Raw genomic sequence first — 22353 nt, 5'->3', positions numbered from 1 at the left:
AGCCAAGCCACTAGATAAAGTGCCGGTCTCAAGCCAGGATAAATTTGAGGGTGATACCAGGAAGGGCATCCGGCGTAAAAGATGGGAGCAGCCAAAGTACAATAAGAACTTACAACAATCAGCCATAACCTTAAAACATCGGTTAGAGAACTCAGGAATTTGTCTAAAAATTCCAGATCTGTTACCTAGGACACACTTAGCCAATTTTCCTGTTGGCTTTTATTAATTGTGTACACCAGGGTGTCCATCTGGCTTCTCAGGTAGTAATAGCCCAGTAGGCCTACTTGTGAAATTCTGCTGCATTCAATGATTGAAAAATTACAATGCACTAGGATTTCTCCATCAGCTCAGGTTAGTCAAGAATGTGCTGTGGCTGGAGCGTGTTGCATGCCAACTGGACCTCATGAGAAAATGGTGTCCTAGTTTTGGCCCAGTCCACCTTTGGCCACATGGATGGTAACTCATGTGAAGGTGCGCATGTAGGCCTCTGCATGATTGTCCTTTGTGAGTTTGACCAAGGAGTGCTGCACATCTCAACAAGGGTTGGGTAGCAGGGTATCAGTAGCAACAATCGCGTTGCATTTGGCCAGCAGTTTGTTGGTGACCCTAATTGCATTCCATCTAGTGCACATAAACAGTGATCAATGCCACATCCCATGCACTTCCTGGCAGTTTACAACAGTGGTACTGAATTGCACTTTCTGTACAGTACCACAGTGGCGGTCATGTGAGGAACATGTTTCAGCTGTCATGCTGTCAATCTATCAGTGAACTAGTCCATTAGTTGTCCTAGTTATTAGTTCTGTAACAAGGTAAAGTCTTCACCACTTCTGAGAAAACATTGGCAAGACCAGATTAGACATGAGGATGTTTAACCCATCACAAGTCTGTCAGAAACATGCTGTGCCTTGTGCCCTACGCCTTACGCCCAACTTCAGAGGTCTTGGGGGTGTCTATGCCTCAACGTGTCAGAGATGTTTTTTTAAGTGGGAATTGTGCAATATCACAAAGAGGGTTTTAATATTATTGCTGATGCTTTCAAAAAACACTATTAGTCTCACATAGGTGTATATTAGCCTTCAATTTTAGTAAGGTTTTTAGGAATCGAAAGACTATAATAAACCTAAATAAGATTTGAATGTTAGTTTTGGAATTGGTTCAGCAACATTTATTTTTGTGTATTTTTAATAATTTATGACTGAATTTTTTTCTAGTAGCAACAAACATTTATTTTACTTTTATTCATTGTACGAGCAATGAGTAGGACCTACCATCAATCAATTGATGCCAAATGAATAAATAAATATGGAAGTAAATATTAAGAGTAAGATTTATAGAAATCAGTGGGATCATATTTTAAGATCATCTAAATGAAGAATCTAAATCTGACTTTCTGTAGTTTACAAATATTCTATTCTAATAAAAAAAATCTTTTTGCCATTTTTCCAAAGAATTACCCCAGGAAAGCTTACAACTTTTTAGAAATAAAATGGCTCAAATCAGTCAGACAGGATAAATGCAAAAGGATATTTTTGAAAGAAACCACAACTTTAAACGACAAAACTGAGTCCTTTTTTTTAATATTTGACTGATTAACAGCTTTGCTCTTACTCCACTTAAAAAGTAAGATAAATTTTTTATCAAGAATCCACAGAAAACTCCATACAGTAGTTCTCTCATTTACTCCCTAACTTTTTTCATCCTTGGTCTATTTAAGATTCCAAGGACAGGTAAAGGGACCCCATGTCCTTGTTCCTTCCCTTCTTCAGTAAAAAGATCTACATTGAGGCTAAGATAAAAAAAAAAATACATTTCTTATAGAATGACACTGCAGGGGCAAACTTTGGGTTTGCAGGGATGAAGAAAGGAATGCAATGTGTAAAGGAAAAAAAACATGAACTGAAAAAACAAAATACTGAATTGAGGAACAATTAATGAGGTGAATAATCACTATTATTTAAGTAATAAGAAAATGCATGAACCTAAACCACAACTATTTGTGAGAAGAAACAAGGGGGTCCAACAGGAAGAAGCCCCTAGTTCTGAGGAAACATTATACCATAGTATCTAGACCTATTGCATAAAAACTACTGGAAAATTCATGTCTGGTGAACACATTTTATGCTGGTGCAAATTTTCCTACACTGTAGTAACAATCCTATATGCCATACTACTAAAATGTAGATCTTGTTCCACATTCCCTCCAAGTTCAACAGTTTCAAAAGTTCTCAATTTCCATACTGTAAAAAATATATATAAACAGTTCAGTTCAATAAAAAATGTCTTTTTCCAGTATTCATTTGTCTAGTCTGGGGAGCTTGTGCCCACCATAGCTTCTGACTCTGATCCATTTTAAGGTTAGAAGTGCTGCACCTTCTAAAATGCTTTTCTGCTTACCCTGTTTGTACAGAATCCATATATTTTTCTGTTAGCGCAGACTAATCTGGTCCTTCTAGTTGGATATCTTTCATCACAAAGTGTTTCGGCCTGCAGGCCCTCTGCACACCGAGGGTAACTCCAGGACCAAGATTATTAGATACTATGATAAATCATACATTTAAACAAATATGCAGATTTTCCATCTGTAGCATGCGAATTTATGATGTTTTTTTTTTTCAACGCAAGACAGGAATTTCCTGTGTTACTGTTCAGGTGGCTTACACTCACACAATATTTATCACTTTTATTACCACCAACAGCTGCTTTTCTGATTACTGTTATTAAATATAAAGTAGAGCAAAAGATGATAGGGCATTTGTTTTATGATAAAACAAATTTATGTTAACTTTATTTTGACACAGTTCTACTCATTACAAGCCTAAACTTGTCCTGGTCTGCTGGTGACATTTTTGCTCATTTCTGGCATGCATTTATCAATAATTAGGATAAGTGTGAGAATGTGAGAGTATGTATGTATAAAATTATATATATTATTATAATGTATTATGATGATGATGGTTATTATTATTATTACATTGTTATATGTATAAAATGTATCTTTAAAATTATTTATTAAATAAACTTTTATATTGCACAGAGCAAGGGTTTGTGATTTTTTTTATTTATACCCAGTGAACCATTCATAGTTTATTTTAGAAAACGAGTCAAATATTGGGCACATTATGTAAATATATGTATAATTATATTTTTTCAGGGAAGCCACTCATGCTTTACCGAGCCCTCTGCACATTTAAAATCATTAAAACCCCTTAAAGTTGACCTATTCTGATTATTCATTTAGGTTTATATCTATCACTAAATAACTTAAAAGGCATCAAATTCTTTAAATGTAAATGTTGTTATAAAAAAATAACTAACTAACTAACTAAATAAACAAACACTATTGCTTTTGGTTAATGTGGTACCATCAAGAGGACATGTCTTGTACCATTTATAAGTCTCTTTCACCCAGAATCTATACTGTAAACTAGTATAATGCAGTAATGGATTTTGAGATGCTTTGGTGCACCTTTAAAGTTTTAATGTTAATGTGAATTAAAGGTAAACTACATGGTCAGGAAAGAGGTAAATAGACACTCATAGATTAATGCACCAACATTTGTTACAATTTTTAATGAGTCAGGTCTAGCTGTTAATAAAGTATATTAGTAATACTTTGTTGACGTTCCTTTAGCAGCTTTTAAAGCAAAACTTGCTGGGGTATACAGTAGACTATTGATTTATGTTCTACACCTACATCCTGTGTACAGGGTCACAGGGAGCCTGTTACCTATCCCAGGAGACTTAGGGCACACAGTGGACAAGGTGCCAATCCATCGCAGGGCACACATACACTTTGTGCAATTTGGGAACACAAATTAACCTAATCTGCGTGTCTTTGACTGTGGGAGAAAACTGGAGTATTTGGAGGAAACCCATCAGGCACAGGGAGAACATGCAAACTCCATGCATGCAGACCCAAGGCGGGAATCAAACCCTCGACCCAGTGCGAGGCCACAGTGCTAACCACTATGAGACGTCTTTCAGAAGGACACCTTGAATGGTTCACTTTTTTCTTAAAAATTTTTGGACAGTCCCTCCTTGGATTGACTGGCCTCTTTCCGAAATTTCTTCAGAATTTTTAATTATAGGTAGGCTAAAAGCCTTAAAATGGGTATATTTCAAGTAGTACTTGAGGCTTAGTGGTTAGTACTGTCTCTTTGCACCTCCAGGGTCCGGGTGCGATTCCCAGTTCGGGTCTGTGTGCACGGAGTTTGCATGTTAACCCCATGTTTGGTGGGTTTCCCCCCACAGTTCAAAGACATGCCAATTAGGATTCAGATCCCAAATGAGCGTGTACAGTAAGTGTGTGTGCCCTGTGATGGATTGGCACCATGTACAGTGTGTTCCCTACCTTGTGTCCATAGGTCTCCTGGAATAGGCACTGTATACAGGATAAAGCGTGTTTCCATGCACGTGTAAAATGAATAGTAAAGGTAGATAGAAAACAGAAATATAGAAAATAGAAAACACTCATGGTTCAGGCTCATAGATATTTTATTTCAAACTTAGACTTTTTTTTTTTAGAAGTTTAGCACTGGTAATGTTTCCCACAATTTTAAAGGAAAAAAAAAGTAACTTATGTACTCTTTGGCCATGACTTTGGCTACACATGAGATCCCACTCGGGTTTCCGGATCGCAGTTCAGGGGTTTTGTGCCCAGACCTGAGGGTTTCTACTTTATGCACAGCGGTACAGGACGGACGGACGGAGAGCTCGTGTTTCGCGGAGGAGGCGGCGCTCTGCAGGGAGGAAGAGGAGGAGAAGGAGGAAGAATGCGACCGCGTCTCAAGCAACTCATGCACATTTTTAAACATGACCAGCTGGCTGAGAGCGTGTGTTCTCGTGGGACTTCAGGTCGCCTGCTGCCTCGCGTATGACGGTAAGAGACGTGAGGTTCCCGCCCTCGTGTCCCGTTTGTTTCTGCAGCGTCCAAGTTTTCACTCGCTTTTTCTCCTTGATTGTGGCCACTCTGGGAACTAAACCCCACGCTGTTGTGTGAGTGCGAACACGAGAAAGGTTTGTAAACCTCGAGTTTTTTTTTTCCTGGTGCGGGGTCTGAGGTTGAGTGTGTGTGTTTGTGTGTGTTTACGTGGACGGTTTTGGGGGCAGAGGTGGCGCTGCGCTGCGCGTTACGCCGCGAGCTAATAGTGTGAAGCGGAGGGAAACACTGTATCCATTCATCCAGCTGTTCGCTTCGACCACTGTGCACGCATTAAATGTGAACACATAAGTAATAGAGATCATTTGGCGTTTGGATAGATTGGAGGTGGATGTAGCACAGAGCCTGACAAGTCATTAAGATAATAAGAAATAATCGGATTTAATTATTTGTTACACATCCTGTACAGCAGGGTGACAAATTTTTTTTGGGATTGAAGAACAGGGTACAGGACCCCTGGAGCAGCACTCCATACCCCACGGTCAAGGGTCGCTCATTGGTTCAGGCATTGGACTACAGTTTGGAAGGTCCCTGGTTCAAACCCCACAAACATCAAGCTACCACCATTGGGCCCCTAAGTGAGCTCTGGTTTCTGACAGATTGGTGTGCACCAGGAAGGGATGGTCAGAGTTGGGTTACTGGGAGCTGCTGAGGTGGGTTTTGAGTTGCTGGAAAGTCTTTTCCTTCTCTGTGGTCCACTGTACTTTCTTTTTCTGAGCAGATTGGAAAGGGGTGATGCCACAGAGAAGTCAGGCACAAAATGTCGATAACATCCTGCTTTAACTCTCAACTGCTTTGAGATAATAATGCAAGTCTCCCTGGATAAGTCTGCCAAATACTGTAAAAGCAGTCTTGCTCAAGGCCTCAAGAATGACAGCTTGAACCTCCGATCTTCCGAGCAGTAACCCAGAACCTTAACCGTCTCAGCCGCCACTACATTCCCTTATGTGGGCTTCTCTTAGTGATCTGTGGTCCAAGGCTTTGGGTTAAACCTGGCTTTATGAGGTACAGTAAGGGGACTTTTGGTGCTAGTATACACACCATACATAGGGAAACTGATACTTTTTTTTCCCACAAAGGGTCATCTACTGTGCATAAATGCTATTTCTTTTATCTTTTCCACTTATTATGAGCTTGTATTAACAGATATAAAGTTATATAATTGCACTGTGAATAATATTTGTGCTGTATCTTGTCCTGGGACTCCATGGCCTCCATGTGCGCCCACAGACAGAAATCAAGTGGGTTCAGATCTGAAGATCGCTTTCACCACTCTATGGGACCACAGTGATCAATCCAAGAACCCAAAAACAGTTGATCCACCCATCGTTTTTAATTTTTCCTATGTGTGGAGATTTGGAAACTCCAGGCACACTATAGAATTTTCTACACTGTTCATGGAAATTTAAAGCTTTCATTATATATTCTCCATGTAATGGCAGAGTATACAGACTTTGAGTTTTCAGTCTTACTTGTTTGTTAGTTTTAGGCATCAAAATGATGCTTTTCTGGATATACTGTAGATAAATAATGAAACTTGCAAAATGAACATGATTTGCTTTAATTGTTAAATATGTAATGCAACTTCAATCATTTTCTCTCCAAAATCTGATAAAGACCAAACCAAAATCAAGAAACAAATCTTAAAGTATTTTTAATTTTAAGGCGAATTTGTTTTTGTATATCATTTAAAAAGCTACATGCACTACAGTTACTGGCACCTCTACGATGTAATGAAGAAAGCATCTAAAACAAGATTCCTGATCTTTAAAGTGGTGCTTTAAAATGGATTAGTCCAAAACTCTGTATAAGAACATGCATGAGCAAAATCCTAAAGTGCAGACAGATCTGATTGCAAAAAAAAAATAAAAAATCCATGTGATTTTGCTGGGGGAAATAAGTATAGTAAAGTAAATCAAATGCTGTATGACTCAAGAGTCATTAATGATGTTTAATGCTCCTCTGGGATTTTGTGGAAAATGTAACATGCAAATATTAGCCATAGTATACAGTATGCGTGTGTATGTGTTTGTGTGCTCTTTGCTGAACAAAAAACTAATTCACTGACTTTCAGACTTGTACAGTAAGTGTGGTGTGTATGACAGGGGCTTTAGGTGTCTCTATATGAGTGGAGTTAAGGTAAAATTGTTAGGACTGTATGTATGATGAATTTCACACAGGTTGCAACATGAATTTACGTTCCAGGGCTCGGAGTCAGATTTGCGTTAATGGAATAGAAACTGATGCAAACAGCTCTTACAGCTTTCTATAAGGCTATTTAGTTCTCTATCACATCAAAGAGATGACAAAAAAGACCAACACTATGGCTCCAGTAAAGTCTGGTGTGAGTGGAAAACTTCTCTCTGTGTGTGAGAAAAGAGTTGCATGACATTTTGCTGAGCTCAACAGATGAACTCATCTGCCAAGAGGACCAAGGAGCACTCTCTCACACACACACAGACAAACACACAGGGAGAGAGAGAGAGAGAGAGACAGAGATCAGAATACAGAAGTCTTTTCCAAGAATGCTGAGATGTTAAGCCAAAGGTAGATCCTTACTAAATGAGAATTTCCAAGAAATCTTTAAATGTTTATGTGTGTGCATGTGCTGCCGTTTGGGGCTGGGGGTCCAGGAGGCTGCTTAGTCCCGTGCCAGGCGTACATATAGTAGAGAAATGATTAATGGTTGGTAGGAAGAGCTCAGAAGAGCCCTGGTTAACGTAGCTCAGTTTAAATGTTAAGGTTCACTTCAGTCAGGATCACATGTTTTTAGTCACCACAGATCTAAATGGAATGAACCACAGAAATCTGTTTCTGTTGGAGTGCAGTTCTGTTTATCCTGAACTGTGTAAATGGAAGAGAAAATTGCATGTTGACTGTAATAGAGGAGCGGTGGCATGGTGGCACATTGGGTAGCATTGCTGCTTCTTCAGAGCTTATAAACTCAGGTTACTTTTTTTGTACATTCTCTCATTGGTTTCCTCCAGATTCTCATTCTCCCATTAGGTAGACTGAATACAGTAAATTGTTCCTAGGTGTGAATGAGTGTGTGAATGTTTGTATCCATGTTGCTTTTAATAGACTGACATCTCATTCAGGTTGTATTTCTGCCTCCCCCTCATTGTTCATAGGAAATTTGCTATCAACCAGCAGTAACTTAGTGAGTCAAAAGAGTACTCCTAACGCATTATAAGACTTTACACAAAACAGTTGTGTTGAATTCTGGAATGTGACTGGTCAGAAAATAATGATTCATTTCCTCTAGCAGCACCTTGGACAGTAGTTACACGCTACAAGCATAGACATAGTCCTGCTAGAGTGGACTGAGATGATGCTCCGCTACTTTACTATAGGTGAGAAGAAAATATTCATGTACAAGCACGTGTACAAAGTTTTTGTAAACTCTTGAAGATCATATCATCCAGTAAAGCATGTCACACAAAAGAAACAATAAGAAAACAAATTGAATGGTCTAAGTATGGTTGTAGTAAAATGTAAGGTATGTTGATTCACAATATTAAAACTCATGCAACAAGTAATATGCAAGAAAATATTTCACTTTAATGGTTGGCAGAAGCACAGTGAATATAACTGTGTTTCTACCCAATTAAAAGGCAATGGTTAATGGGAAGCCTGGAGCCTATCCCAGGAGACTTCAGGCACAATAAGGGGTACACCCTGGAGAGTGTGCCAGTCCAGGCATACATGCGCACACACACCACAGGAAATTTGTGAATGACAATTAGCCTAATCTGTGGTAGATACAACTTTTTATCAATTTCCCGCTAAAATAGTTGTTTTACTGATGCACTGTAAGATTTCAACTGTAATGAAATGAATCTGTTACAAGGGAGTACTGGGCACCTCTAATGTCTCTATAGACACTTAACCTACATGTTTTTGAACTGTGGGAGGAAATCGGAGCACCTGAGGGAAACCCACCAGGACTCGAACCTTTGACCCTGGAGGTTTAAGCCACAGTGCTAACCACTACGCCATCTTGCTACCTGTTTTCAACATGATAAATGTTATTCATAAAGTCAGTCTAATAACTGATCGTGTGGTCAGTTATAGTAGACTAATGTATGTAAACGTTGGCAAATCACATGTTTATATTAATTCACTCATTATAATGTTTTAATTAAATATATTTTGGTCTTAATTGATGCAACAAAAGTTTGCCCTATAAACATTCACAAGTTCAATTCCTGGGCAGTGTTGCCAGATATTGAAATACCAAATCCAGGCCTCCGAGTGGCGCAGTGGTAAAGCGCTCGCCCTATCATCCGGAGATCGCTGGTTCGAACCCCGGGTGATGCTGTTTTCCTCTCACAGCCGGAGGCACAGAGAGAGCTGATTGGCCGAGCTCTCTCAGGGGGAAGGGATGAGAGGTACTTGTGCTCCCACATTAATCACGGCTCTACAGCCAATCAGGGGCGTCTGTGAGCTTGCGCACACGAAAGGAGCGGCTAGCGCTTTCCTCCGAGTGTGTTACTCCGCCCCTAACGGTGCGTGAGCGAGCAGTTCGAAAAGATGCGGTCGGCTCACGTCACGTGGTTCGGAGGAAACACGGGATAGCTTTCGTCCTCCCGACTGAGTGGTTGTAGTAGCCTTGATGTGTGTGAGAGCCTCCTAGCGACGGGGAGTAATTGGCCACGACTAGATTGGGGAGAAAATCGGGAAAAAAAGAATTGGACAGGACTAAATTAAGAAAAAAAAAAAAAAAAAGAAATACCAAATCCATGAAAATAAGCCCAAACTATTGAATTCGACAACATGAAAAGCTCAAAAGAAGAAAATGTATCAAATATAAAAGAAAGTCCAGTTTCAGTTCATGCATTTAGCATGCATTTCATGCTAAATAATAATAATAATAATAAAACATGCTTTGTAATTACACTTTATGTACCTTAAACAAAAACCAACTTGCCAACGCAAATGAGGAATGAATAAAAAAATGATGTAAATAACTGAATGTAAAACACTGACTGAGAAATTACTCAGTGACCAGTATTAGTATTAGCAATTTAAAACTTTTAACAGTAACAATGTAATATCAGTATTACAATATCAGCTTAGTGTAAGCCTTTTGAGAAGTCAGCTATACACACCACTTCCACCAGCCGGTGGCGAGAATGAGCCATGGCTATGACCACGCTGCTACCAACCATAGTTAACAAATGTAACACTGACGTACAATTAAGCAATATCACATAAAAGGGAGTGCTGTTGTATTGAACTTCAGCATAACTATGTGAAAACCACATGTGAGAGCATGTTTCTGTGCAGGTGAGTGTACACTGAATTTCTCTTTTCCACCATGACACTGCAACTACCTGTTCCTATTCCAAAGCAGTTTTTGATGTCCAGCTCAAAACTCGAACACAACAGAGTAGAAGCAACAGCATCTGTTGTCTCGCCCACAAGTCTTATGTATGTATTTTTAAACATACATGGAGCAATAGCATGGTTGATTAGTGCTGTGTATTTGGTCTGGTAGCATTTTGATATCTTTTTTAAAAGTAGGTACAATTAATTTGCTAAGTTGGTTAACAGAAATGAGGGATGTGTGACAGGCTCTGTAGGCTCCTAACTTTAGGTAATTTCTCTGTCTCGTCTTGTTCTGCTCTGAAACACTGTAAGTCGAGAATGACAAGAGACAAGAATGGTGCTGCATTCTGTTATGTTTATCTGTTCTGGCATGCTGAAGAATATCTGCATGATGTGCACATATTTCACTCTTATAGTACCATAGTGCCTTTGAATCAGATTGACTGCATTACATTACGGCATTTGGCAGACGACCTTATCCAGAGCGACATTTTTATCTCATTATACATCTGAGCAGTTGAGGGTTAAGGGCCTTGCTCAAGGGCCCAACAGTGACAACCTTGAACCTGGGAATTTCCAAACCGTAGTCCAATGCCTTAACCACTAAGCGACCCCTGATTAAATGCAGTTCTTGAATGCAGTCGTGCTTTATTATATTAGATTTTTCCATATTTCCCTACTTTGTCCCTGACTTTCAGACAGTTGAAGAGATGCCAATGAAATTGGCGCAGGCCCAAATAAGTACAAAAAAACAAAAAAGCTTAAAGTGGACTTGGCAACTGCGTTCTTAGGGGCATAGATGCACTCAACCTTAAGTGAGCAGCAGTTCAAAAAGATTCGGTCGGCTGGCGTCATACTGTATACTGTACTCAGAGAAAGCATGTAAAAGTCTTTACTCCCTAGTTGGTAGTTGTTAACTTGTTGGGAGAGTGCCCTAACAGAGAGATGTGTGGGAATTAGATACAATTAATTTAGAAGAAAATCTGGTAAGTTGTAGGTGTAGCTTTATAATAATACTTTTTTTTTTTTTTTTAATATTGAATGAAGTGTTCTGTGAGGAGACATATTTGATCACAGAGTGATCAAAGCCAATGCCTCTATTTTTTGATCAAAGCCATTTTTTTTTCATTTGATTTACAGTTTGCCTTAAAGCACAGATTAGAAAATGCTGAACACGCCTGGACAGACCTATGGCAGTCTAGTTAACCCTGGAGCGATCTATACATTTTTGATACACATTGATTGTTCATACATTTACATTTAGGCATTTGGCAGACGCTTTTATCCAGAGCGACTTACATTTTTATCTCATTATACATCTGAGCAGTTGAGGGTTAAGGGCCTTGCTCAAGGGCCCAACAGTGGCTACTTGGTGGTTGTGGGGTTTGAACCTGGGATCTTCCGAACCGTAGTTCAATGCCTTAACCACTGAGCTACCCCTGGCCCCATACATGTTAATATGTGTTGATACAGTAGGTTAGTATGTTTCTGTTTCCTTTTTTGGATAATAAACCTTAATTAATTTTTTCTAAATCCTTATGCCAACCCATAATGCATAACATTATGACCACCCACCTAATATTGGGTAGGTCCCCCTTTTACCACCAAAATAGCCCTTACCCATCAAGGCATGGACTTTACTACATCTCTGAAGGTGTGCTGTGGTATCTGCCGCCAAGCTGTCAGTAGGACATTCTTTCCGTAAGTTACGAGGTGGAGTCTCCATGGATCTGAGATATGGATAATTCGGATGCCAAGTCTCAGCTTGGTTTGAGCACCTCAAACCATTGTTATGTTCCTCAAACCATACAGAGTGGTAGGGCTACATCAGGAAATATAGTTTTCATGAAATTGTACTTCATATGACCTCAGTCATCTACAATTAGATGAGCGTGGTGGTACGTGTCAAAGTAATACCCACATGAATAGCCATTTCTTCCCCAGGTACTGTATATGACAAAGACACACCCAGCCATTTACATGATGCAAAAGAGAAAGTGATTCATCAGACCAATCTACCTTCTTCCACAGCCGCATACCCAAACTTTGATGCACTATCTGTCCTGACATCTTTCTATGGGATCCAACATTATTTTTTTCAGCAATTTGAGCTACAGTGGCTCCCCTATTGAATCAAACTACATGGGCCGCTCCTTGCATGCATCTTTGAGCCTTTGCCACCCTTTTGTTGGTTCACCGATTTTCCTTGGACCATTTTTGGTAGGTCTTGTCCACTGGAGATCAGAAACATCCCTAAGAGCTGCAGTTTTGAAGTTGCTCCAACACAGTTGTATAGCTATCATAAATTGTCCATCGTCAAGTCACTCAAATCCTTGCCTATTTTTATCAGCTTTCCCAAACATCAACTTCAGGGGAAAAAAAAATTCACTTGCTGCCTAAAATATCCCATCCAATTTCAAGTGCCATTGTAATAAGATAATAAATGTGATTTAATTCACCTGTCAGTGATCATAATGTTATGGCTGATCGGTTTATATTTTATGTCACATCATATCATATTTCACATTGTCACATCAATCATCTAAAAGTTTCAATTATCAATCAAAAGTCTCAATTATCAATCAATCATCAATCATATGCCTCAATCATCAGTCATCATTTAAAAATCTTAACATTCATCTTCTCCCCAATTTCAGTTTTGTGGCCAATGAGATTACATTCTCCTTTAATATGATCTGGTGCATCACTCCATTCATTTTGTTTTTCATAAAAACTAAACCATTTGCAGAGAAGCAGCTGCACATCCTGAGACTTCGCTGTGGTCACGTTATTTTCAGGATCATATGTAATTCAAATGATTGGATGAATTATTGACAGTGGGTTCTATTTTTATTACTTTTGCAGTGCAGATAATGCATATTGTTATCTGGTTAATTGCTGTTCCTGATGCTTTCATGTCATATGTGTGTGTATATCACATGCATCATCACACTAATATATATTCTGTTCTTAGGTTTATTCATATTTATTTAAATATATTTGCATTTGAGGTGGTACAATATTACTGCTCCTTTATATTCCTACAGGATATATAATCCTACAAAAATGACAAAATCACAATACAAATTGAATCTGTACCTAGGTATCGTGATAATACAGTACATGCATCATCATGCATCATCGTACATGCATGTGATACTGTGTACTAAACATTGCATTGTGTTACTGTATGATGTTCTCAGGCCATTTGAAGCATCTACTGGTTTGTATTTAAATGTAATTGCCAACAATGGGGGAATCAAAGATTTAGCTTGCATGCAGACCTGTGTGATCTCTGTGATTCCGTGGCAATTCAGACTCCCTTGGCTCTCTTTTGCTGTCTTCCATTTTCCAGGGTCAGGATACTGGTCTTACTCTGACGATGAGGATGTAAGATATACAGGTAAACATGCACACGCACATGCAGGCACACACACACACACACACACACACACATACACACCTATTCCCTTCCCCTTACACCCTTATGTTCCTGGCTGCATCACATGGACTCAGTTGGTACTTTGAAACACATCTGTCTTTTTATCACCTCTGTTTCTGATTCCTTTCTCCTTCTCAATGGCTAATCTACCTTGACATCTTATTACTCCTCTCTGCTTTTATCCACGATCACTCTAAAAGCTGTCAGTGAGTCAAGGTAAGTGTGTGGAACTATGTTTTTTTGGGTTTTTTTTGCAGGTGACTATGATGAGATTACATTTGTGTGACTTTTTTAGTTTGTGTGAGTATCTTTTTATTTTTTTTGTCATGGTACTGTAGGTGTGCCATGGTGTGCTCCAGTCAAAGTCAAGCATGGGCAGGCGAGCTGCCATACGCCACGTGGTGAGCATTATAAGAACGTGCTGGGAGCCCGCTGTAGGATCCACTGCAAGAGAGGCTATGAGCTTGAGGGCAGCAGTGAGATACTCTGCATGGCCAGCAAACAGTGGTCAGGAAAATTCTCCTGCAGAGGTCAGCCTCAAACAGATAGATAAATTACATACATATAATTTATGGTGCACCCAGAACACATTTAAGTACCATTACAACTAACTATCATATAATAAACTTTTTACACCTGCAATTTAACAATAAATAAATGGCATTAATCTTAAGGTGCAAATGTATACATAATTTTTTTTAATGAAACATAGACAACAACAAACTTACCATTAACATACTGTTAATGCTGACTGTTTAAGCACATCATAAACTGAATGAACTGTGTTTTTGCAGAGGTCCGCTGTCCACCACTGGCCATGCCATCTAACGGTGGATTTAAATGTTCAGACGGTTCGTACTACAACTCCAACTGCCAGTTCTTCTGTTCACCAGGATACACACTCCGTGGAAATCAGCGGATCACCTGCCAAAGCAGCAAAACATGGAGCGGTGGTCAGAGTGTGTGTCTGGGTGGGTAAAAGGATTAAGAACCAAAAAACAAATTTAAACAATCTATAAACAATTTATAAAAATTAAGAAATGAAACTATGTTTACCATCAATTTTTAACGTGCTTGTCTTTACAGATCTGGATCCTCCAGTCATTAAGTGTCCAAATGTGAAGGAGAAGACAGCTGAGCCAGGAAAAGTGACTGCAAAAGTGACATGGGATACACCAGAGGGGAAAGACACAGCAGATGGCATACTCACAGAGTTAATTACACACACACACACGCACGCATGCACGCTCACACACATGCACGTGCACACACGCACACACGCACACACACACACACAGTACGCGATCTTGCGATTTGCCTATCTTCACATACATTTTAAAATGGTTTAAATATTTTCAGATTAACGCTGACATTCTGTTCTTTCACTTTATTGTCCTATTTTAAATTCAGTCAGGGTTTTAGCACAAATCCAAAACAGCTAAATGTAAAGGCTGCACTGTGTTTGAGATTTGCTAAGTAGTATATGTTAAATAATAGCTCTTGTGCTTAAATAAAGTCTTATGTAACCATAAACATTTTTGTGCTTTACAGTGTAATACTAAAGGGAAAGCCTCCAGGAACATACTTTACAGAGGGAAACCATAAACTATCGTACACTGTATTCGACCGGGCTGGAAACAAGGCTACCTGTAAATTCAACATCAGAGTAAAAGGTGACTAATACAAGAACATATTTAGTATCTTATGATCCAAACAAGACATACTGTATCTCCAAATTGTACACTAGAGTATTAAAGTCAGGCTCCTGTTGTGAGCACTGTAGAAATGTTCTGTTGTGAGTACTGCTAGTCTGGTTATGGTTTCAGCATATTTCAAAATTTACAATTTTACTTTATACACTAAAGCAAAAACTGTAACAAGTTACTTGAAACTTTACATTTCCAGACACTGACTAGAAAAAAAGTGCCATTTTTGACTCAAAAAGTTGGCTTGGTCTGTACAACATCGGATACATCATATGCAGTGTTGGGCGTAACGCGTTACAAAGTAACTAACGTAATACGCAGTAATATAGTAAATCTAACACGTTAGGTCCGTCATTTAAGTACTCAACTATTTAGTTAGATTTTCAAAAATGTTATCCATTATTCAGACAATTTATGTAATCCGTGAGCCAGACAGCAGTCTCATTCCGTTAGTGTGTGTGTGTAAAAGTCGTCCTACAAGCCCTGCCCTAGTGCGTGTGTGTAAAAGTGCCCTTTTTCTGACTGTGTATGGTCACAGCAACAGGAATTAAAATGTCACTTTAGCACCTGCAAAGGGGGTTATAAAAGTGTCTATTTCAACCCTGTACAATCAGCAGCTAGTTTAGTTGGTTAAATCTGTAACACTGAACATATATTTTTGACAAAGTGAAAACATCATAAACTCATGATGTTAGTAGAACTGTAGTTAATGTTAATTGGCTAGCTGACAAACAAAAAACTAAACAAAAAAATAAACGGTTTCATAGAAGTGTGGGTCAAGAATTCTCATAAACACACTCCTAGACCTTGTAGAAAACCTTTCCAAAAGAGTTGAAGCTGTTATAGCTGCAATGGGTGAGCCCACATCGTATATGGATTAAGAATTGGATGGATACTCAAGTTCATATGCATGTGAAGGCACGCAAGCAAATACTTTTGGCAATATAGTGTATACTTCAGTTAATGGTAGATCTTAACTCTGTTTGATTTTAATAACTTGTTATTAACACCCAGTCCTTAAAATGTTCTTATATGTTTTCCCCATTATAGTCCGCCGCTGCAGTCCCCTGTCAGTGCCGGAAAATGGCTGGATGAAGTGTGACAGTGCTGGTGATAATTATGGGGCGACATGTGATTTCCGCTGCATGGGAGGTTTTGAGTTGAGAGGCAGCGCTGCCCGAGTTTGCCAGTTAAACATGGAATGGTCTGGCCCTGAAACCAGCTGTGCACGTATGTAGAGCAAGCAATGGTACACCATAGCAGTCACACCATAACAGCTACCACAGCCAAACAGGCATTTCAGGTTGTGTAATTGACTTCCAAAAAGGCTTTTTGATAATACTTATTAACTTTCTATACTAAATTATATATATATATATATATATATATATATATATATATATATATATAGAGAGAGAGAGAGATAGAGAGAGAGACTTTTCCACATTTTGTCACATTACAGCCACAAACATGAATCTTTCATCTTCCATCAAATTTATTGGAATTCCACGTGAAAGACCAATACAAAGTGGTGTCCACGTGAGAAGTGAAACGAAAATCATACACGATTCCAAACATTTTTTACAAATAAATAACTAAAAAGTTGGGTGTGCGTAATTATTTAGCCCCCTGAGTCAATACTTTGTAGAACCGCCTTTTGCTGCAATTACAGCTGCCAGTCTTTTAGAGTATGTCTCTACCAGCTTTGCACATCTAGAGAGTGAAATCCTTGCCCATTCTTTTTTGCAAAACAGCTCCAGCTCAGTCAGATTAGATGGACAGCGTTTGTGCTGTTGACAGCGGTTGAAATGGTGGTGCTATTTTGGACAAATCCCCCTTGATTGTTTCTTTTGTAAAACACTTTTTATTTTAGCTTTCTATGGATCTTTTAACCCCCCTCTTTTTTTAGCTTGGTTTTACCACTAACTTAATCTGCTAATTAATAAAGGTCTACCATAATCTTGGACTATGGTTTGGAAGGTCCCAGGTTTAAATCTAACGACCACCAGGTTGTCCCTGTTGGGCCCTTGAGCAAGGACCATAACCCACAACTGGTCAGAGTATAATTAGATAAAAAATAGTAAGTCGCTCTGAATAAGGGCATCTGCCAAATGCCTAAATGTAAATCATTTGCTGCTATGCATCAGTAAGACACTTGCCAGAAAAACTAAGAGAACAGACAAAAAAAAAACATTTTTAAAGCCTAGTTTAAAAAAAAAGAAGAAAAGCTATAGACATTTTGATATCAACGCAATTTCTTGGTCTTTTCATTGGAACAGAAGATGCAAGCTATGCACCAGTTAACAGTGAGCTGGATGTATTCTAGTTGAACATCTTGTCTTATTATCTGCTGCATTACATATGATTTTCAAAGGGAACAGTAATATTACAAATTGCCAGGCAACAATACATTGACCCCAATTATTTACCATTTGCTATTACTTGTTATTAATTACAGCCATGAGCATTAATGTTGGAGTGCGATCTGCTAATCAACTACTGGACCAGTTCTATGAGAAACGACGTCTGCTTATAATCTCCACCCCCACAGCGGCCAACCATTACTACAGATTCCAAATGACTAATTTACAGGTAATATATCTTTTTCTTCACACTATGTCTGTATTCTGGAAATAAATTGAGAAGATGTGGGGTGATCTGGTGGATTCCTGAAAACTGATAAATGTGTGTTTGTGTGTGTGTGTGTGTCTGTGTGTGTCTGTGTGTTTCAGCAAGGACAATGTGGTTTGGACTTAAGGCATGTGACTGTGATTGAGCTAGTGGGAAGGTTTCCAGCTCAAATAGGACGCATTAGATACCAAATCTTCCCCCCAGGTCTGGTCCTACAGCTCAGGTATGCTTTATCCCTACTGAGGCAGAAAAGTGGAATGAATAGAACAGACAACTAATCCATATAGTGTTAAATATGCCTTAATATGCTTCATCTCACAAATAGTTGCACAACTGGTTTGAATATGCATATAATCATACCCAGTACTGGTTTTATTTGGAGGGGGGGGCTTTTTGTTGGAATGGTTCGATTTCATACACATATCCTTCTGAGCAATGTTTTGAGCAACTCTGGGGACCACTTCTGAACTATGTTGTGATTCCTAACAAGTTGTGCAACTCCATACTGTACTGTATGTAACCTTTATGCTTGCAGATTTGCAAAAGGGTGAATACTAGGGTTTTTATTATTATTTTTCTCCGGGACCAACTGTTTATTTTCTTTGGCTGCACGCTATGGGGCTGTGCAGAAATATCGACAAAAGAGGAGACAAATTCATAATAGATTATTATTTACCTGCATTTCTCTTGCAACATTTCACTGCAAGCGCTTACACAGGCTGGTACAGCAACAAGTTGTCTTTGCCAACATAAAAAAAACAACACAAAGTTTCCTGATAAGAATGGTCTTGTGTGTTACCTGTTGGCTTCACCCGCCTCACTCATGGGCACTTTGTTAAATGTACTAATTCTAAACCCAGTAAAAAAAAAAAAAAACATTTAATAAAATAATTTAAAAAATACTTCATCTGGGCACTGTTTCCTGAGCACACTCTTAGCGCTCTTAAGAAGACTCTTAAGATATATCGTAAGTTGGTTACTTTTCTAAGTGTGTTTCCCGAACTGTCTCTTAGGAGTCTTCTTAAGTAGCTGCTTCTTACGTTATGAGGCGCTGTCTACAGTGAAGGTACTGAATTAGCTGACATCGAATGCTCAGGAATCGATGTTTCACACCTTTTGCATGACAGCGTTAAGAACGACAGCACTTTCTATGCAAATTAAACATTGCACAAAATTCTTTCAATAACTTATTGATAAGTTAACTTATCAATAGCATGCCATAACAGAAAAAATATATAAATTAAATCACCAAACTGTCGCTAATATTTTCATGTAACCTGTAGTGGCGGTGAAACGAACCGGGTATACAATCATAGTTAATTGACAAACAGCTGCGGGCTTCTATACTTTTTCCAGAGGTGGCAAGAGTAATAAAATTTTTTACTTAAGTAAAGTACTGTTACTTTAGTGAACTTTTACTGAAGTAAAAGTAAAGTTACCCTTATAAAAATCTACTCAAGTAAAAGTAAATAGTAACTCATTAAAAATTACTCAGAGTAAAAGTTACTAAGTTCCTTTTTTTTTAACAGCGGGGGTGGGATGGGGGAAGGAACACCCTGGCATAATAAATCTGTTCCCTTTGTTGTGCATGAAATCAAAGTGGTCGCTTAAATATGACCAGATGTTTGTTTCATTTGCGATTTCACTTTCAGCTGTGTCTGAATCACTGCCATCTGTTTTGTCTGTCTCCATCGTTCTAGTGACTTTAACATGTTTGTTCTCCACGCCCATCAATCAATCAGTGCAGTGGTTTCCGGGGTGCAATTTTTTTCCTTCCTCATTGTATTATTTTTCATTTTCATTTATTTATTTTTTTCTTAGTAGCGAATATAATTTAAAATGTAGTAAAGTACAATACTTTAAACTAAACATACTTAAGTAAAAGTAAAATTACAGATTTTAAAAACTACTTTAAAAAGTAGAAGTACACAAAAAAATCTACTCAATTACAGTAATGCGAGTAAATGTTATTCATTACTTTCCAGCTCTGACTTTTTCTTTGGTTAACTTTTGACAGAGATATTCTAATGTGTAGGCCTATACAACTTTAGGAGAAGCATGTCAGTGGTTGGGGTTGTGTAGCGCACTTATGAAATGAATACGATGAGATGACAGTAGAGGTTAAAAGCATTACAATCACTCAGAAAAATTAATGGATGCGGGGTTTGAAACTCCCAAGTTTATTCTTTCATTTAACTAAATCAAATTTCATCATAACATAAAACGTGTCAAAAGAAAAGTCCATCCAGCGGACGACGCCGTCTTTGGTTTAGCACAACAACACGCTGCATTGCTGCCATATCTGTTGCTTTCTGGACGCCACCATGATCACCCATTTATACGATCTTAGCCACTGATATGCATCTATCAATAGGCTAATTAAAAGTCACTCAATTAGTTCAGATATCAAATAAATTTTAATTCTTAAACAGGCCTACAGTATATTCCATCATTAATACGACTTTGATAACGTGCCATAATGTGCTTCCATACACCGCTGATTTATAAAGACTGCTGTACAGTGGTGGTGAGTAACGTTTTGAGCTGAAACTACGCTAAAAGTGAGTTAAGGTTGATCCAGACCAACCTTATTTTGTAAAGCGATCATCTTGTCACTAGATGGTGCTCTTGGCACTTGTGACTCATTTAAAAATTATACCGTAAAGTTTACATTTCATAATACAATATAACTCCAACCACTCTGAGTTAACCGGAGTTTTAAGGCTGCCTTACATCACTTGTGGGAAACCTGGAGAACACAGCTTCACAGCAAATGGGAGGATGCCTCATGCAACTTTTCAGGATGTTGTCCAATGGATACCATCCGGTCAGGATTCAGACAGTCTGGACTATTTGAAAATGATTCTGAGGGTGAATCTGAAGACAACCAGACAGAGGAGCATATGCCGCTTCAACTTCCCCCAGAGTTGGTGCAGATGTTTGCAGGAGGATGAGGAGTTAAACGGAGTTAGTGATGCAGATGAGGAGTGAACTTTTTTCTTAATGCACTATTGATTGTTATTATGCCCAGCCAACACATTCTTTATAGGCTAATTTAAACATTAATAGGTAACGTTTACCATTATGGGGTTTCTCGGTTAATTAAAAAGTGATTGACATCATGAAATAGAAACATTTAAAAAAAAGAAATGTGATGCCAATAGATATATAATATAGTTTAACATAGTCTGGAAAAAGTGTGAAAATGTAACGGTACTGGTACATTTCACTGTTTGTATCACTACACTTATCTGTTCATGCTAAACTACTTTACAATTTTATAGTAAATTCATTACTACATTTACCATGTACAGTCAGTCTGTATACCTCATGTCAACACGCGACACTGTGGCTAGGTGCGGCTCCTTTGGGGATTATTTTTGTATTGTAAACAAAATTTTTAGTAATATTATGTCTAAATTGTGCATTATTCAATTTGCAGCTTTTTGTTTATTTAACTGTTTTTACACATGCAATAATGGTGTTTCCTAGCATGGTTGTGATTTGGCAGGAGCTAATCATCCCTACCTTTAAATTCTTCCTACAGTCTTTGAACTGTTCAAAAGCTGCACGTGTGTATGTGTTTCTCGTACAGAATGCTCCTTCAGCTGTCTCAGAACTCATTTAATCTGGTGCTGCTGGACAAACAGGGAGTAGACAAACAGCGCTACACATACCCAGTCACAGCAGCAGAGATCTTCAGCATCATCGACACCTTCCCACTGCGCACTGAAGAGGCGCTTCTGCAGAAAGAAGCAGGTCATGGCTGCTAGACAACTAGACCACACACACACACACACACACACACACACAATGCATGTGGGAGTTTTCATATACCTATTTGTGATTGTTGGATGCTCTAGTAATTTTGTGCCAATATATAAATATTATTGTGTCAATATTTATATTATTCTGTCATAATATATATATTAAATTTACTCAGTCCAATTGAAACTATTTACTTGCCTTAAAGAAATTAACATGTCCATTTTAATATCTCTGAAATGTCAAAATTCCAATGTGTGATGTTACTGTAAGCTTGGCAACTAAATCCACAAAATAAATGTTAATTTCATTAATGTTATATGATTGCATATATGTACTTTTTATTGTAAGCAGTTTTTTTATGAAACCGAACCAAAATACCCCATACCTCTAAAATATAAACATATTTATGTACAAAAACTAGAAATGCTTTTATTTATAAAGTTGGTGCTCTAAATAGCTCACATAGTAGTTTTAAGCATGGTGGGCTTAAAAAACAAATAAAATAGTCTATGTACACCCACTGTATGTGTTTT

General features: G+C 38.3%; 1 protein-coding gene across 2 annotated transcripts; it reads left to right on the top strand.

Moving 5' to 3' along the window:
* Positions 1–4762: 4762 nt before the first annotated feature.
* On the top strand, positions 4763–22353 carry srpx (sushi-repeat containing protein X-linked). 2 transcript variants are annotated; one of them, XM_053495885.1, is made up of 10 exons: positions 4763–4882; positions 13629–13676; positions 14054–14245; positions 14510–14686; positions 14802–14928; positions 15267–15388; positions 16472–16651; positions 17880–18013; positions 18154–18275; positions 21648–22353. In XM_053495885.1, exons 1-10 carry the CDS (start codon positions 4816–4818, stop codon positions 21823–21825), a joined length of 1347 nt encoding a protein of 448 aa, XP_053351860.1. In that variant the 5' UTR covers positions 4763–4815; the 3' UTR covers positions 21826–22353. The 2 variants fall into 2 exon arrangements, with proteins under 2 accessions (XP_053351860.1, XP_053351861.1); XM_053495886.1 differs by lacking the exon at positions 13629–13676 and having other exon boundaries at positions 4767–4882.

The sequence above is a fragment of the Clarias gariepinus genome, chromosome 5, assembly GCF_024256425.1.
Source record: "Clarias gariepinus isolate MV-2021 ecotype Netherlands chromosome 5, CGAR_prim_01v2, whole genome shotgun sequence".
Taxonomy (NCBI): Eukaryota; Metazoa; Chordata; class Actinopteri; order Siluriformes; family Clariidae; genus Clarias; species Clarias gariepinus.
Note: the sequence above shows the minus strand (reverse complement) of the source record. Positions and strands in the feature narration are given on the sequence as shown.

What these genes read in the sequence shown, in the direction of transcription:
- srpx (XM_053495885.1), top strand. Translation starts at nt 4,816, where the DNA reads ATGACCAGCTGGCTGAGAGCGTGTGTTCTCGTGGGACTTCAGGTCGCC. An exon ending in CTGCTGCCTCGCGTATGACG is followed by an intron (nt 4,883 to 13,628) that starts GTAAGAGACGTG and finishes TCCATTTTCCAG; the next exon opens with GGTCAGGATACTGGTCTTAC. An exon ending in CCCTGAAACCAGCTGTGCAC is followed by an intron (nt 16,652 to 17,879) that starts GTATGTAGAGCA and finishes TATTAATTACAG; the next exon opens with CCATGAGCATTAATGTTGGA.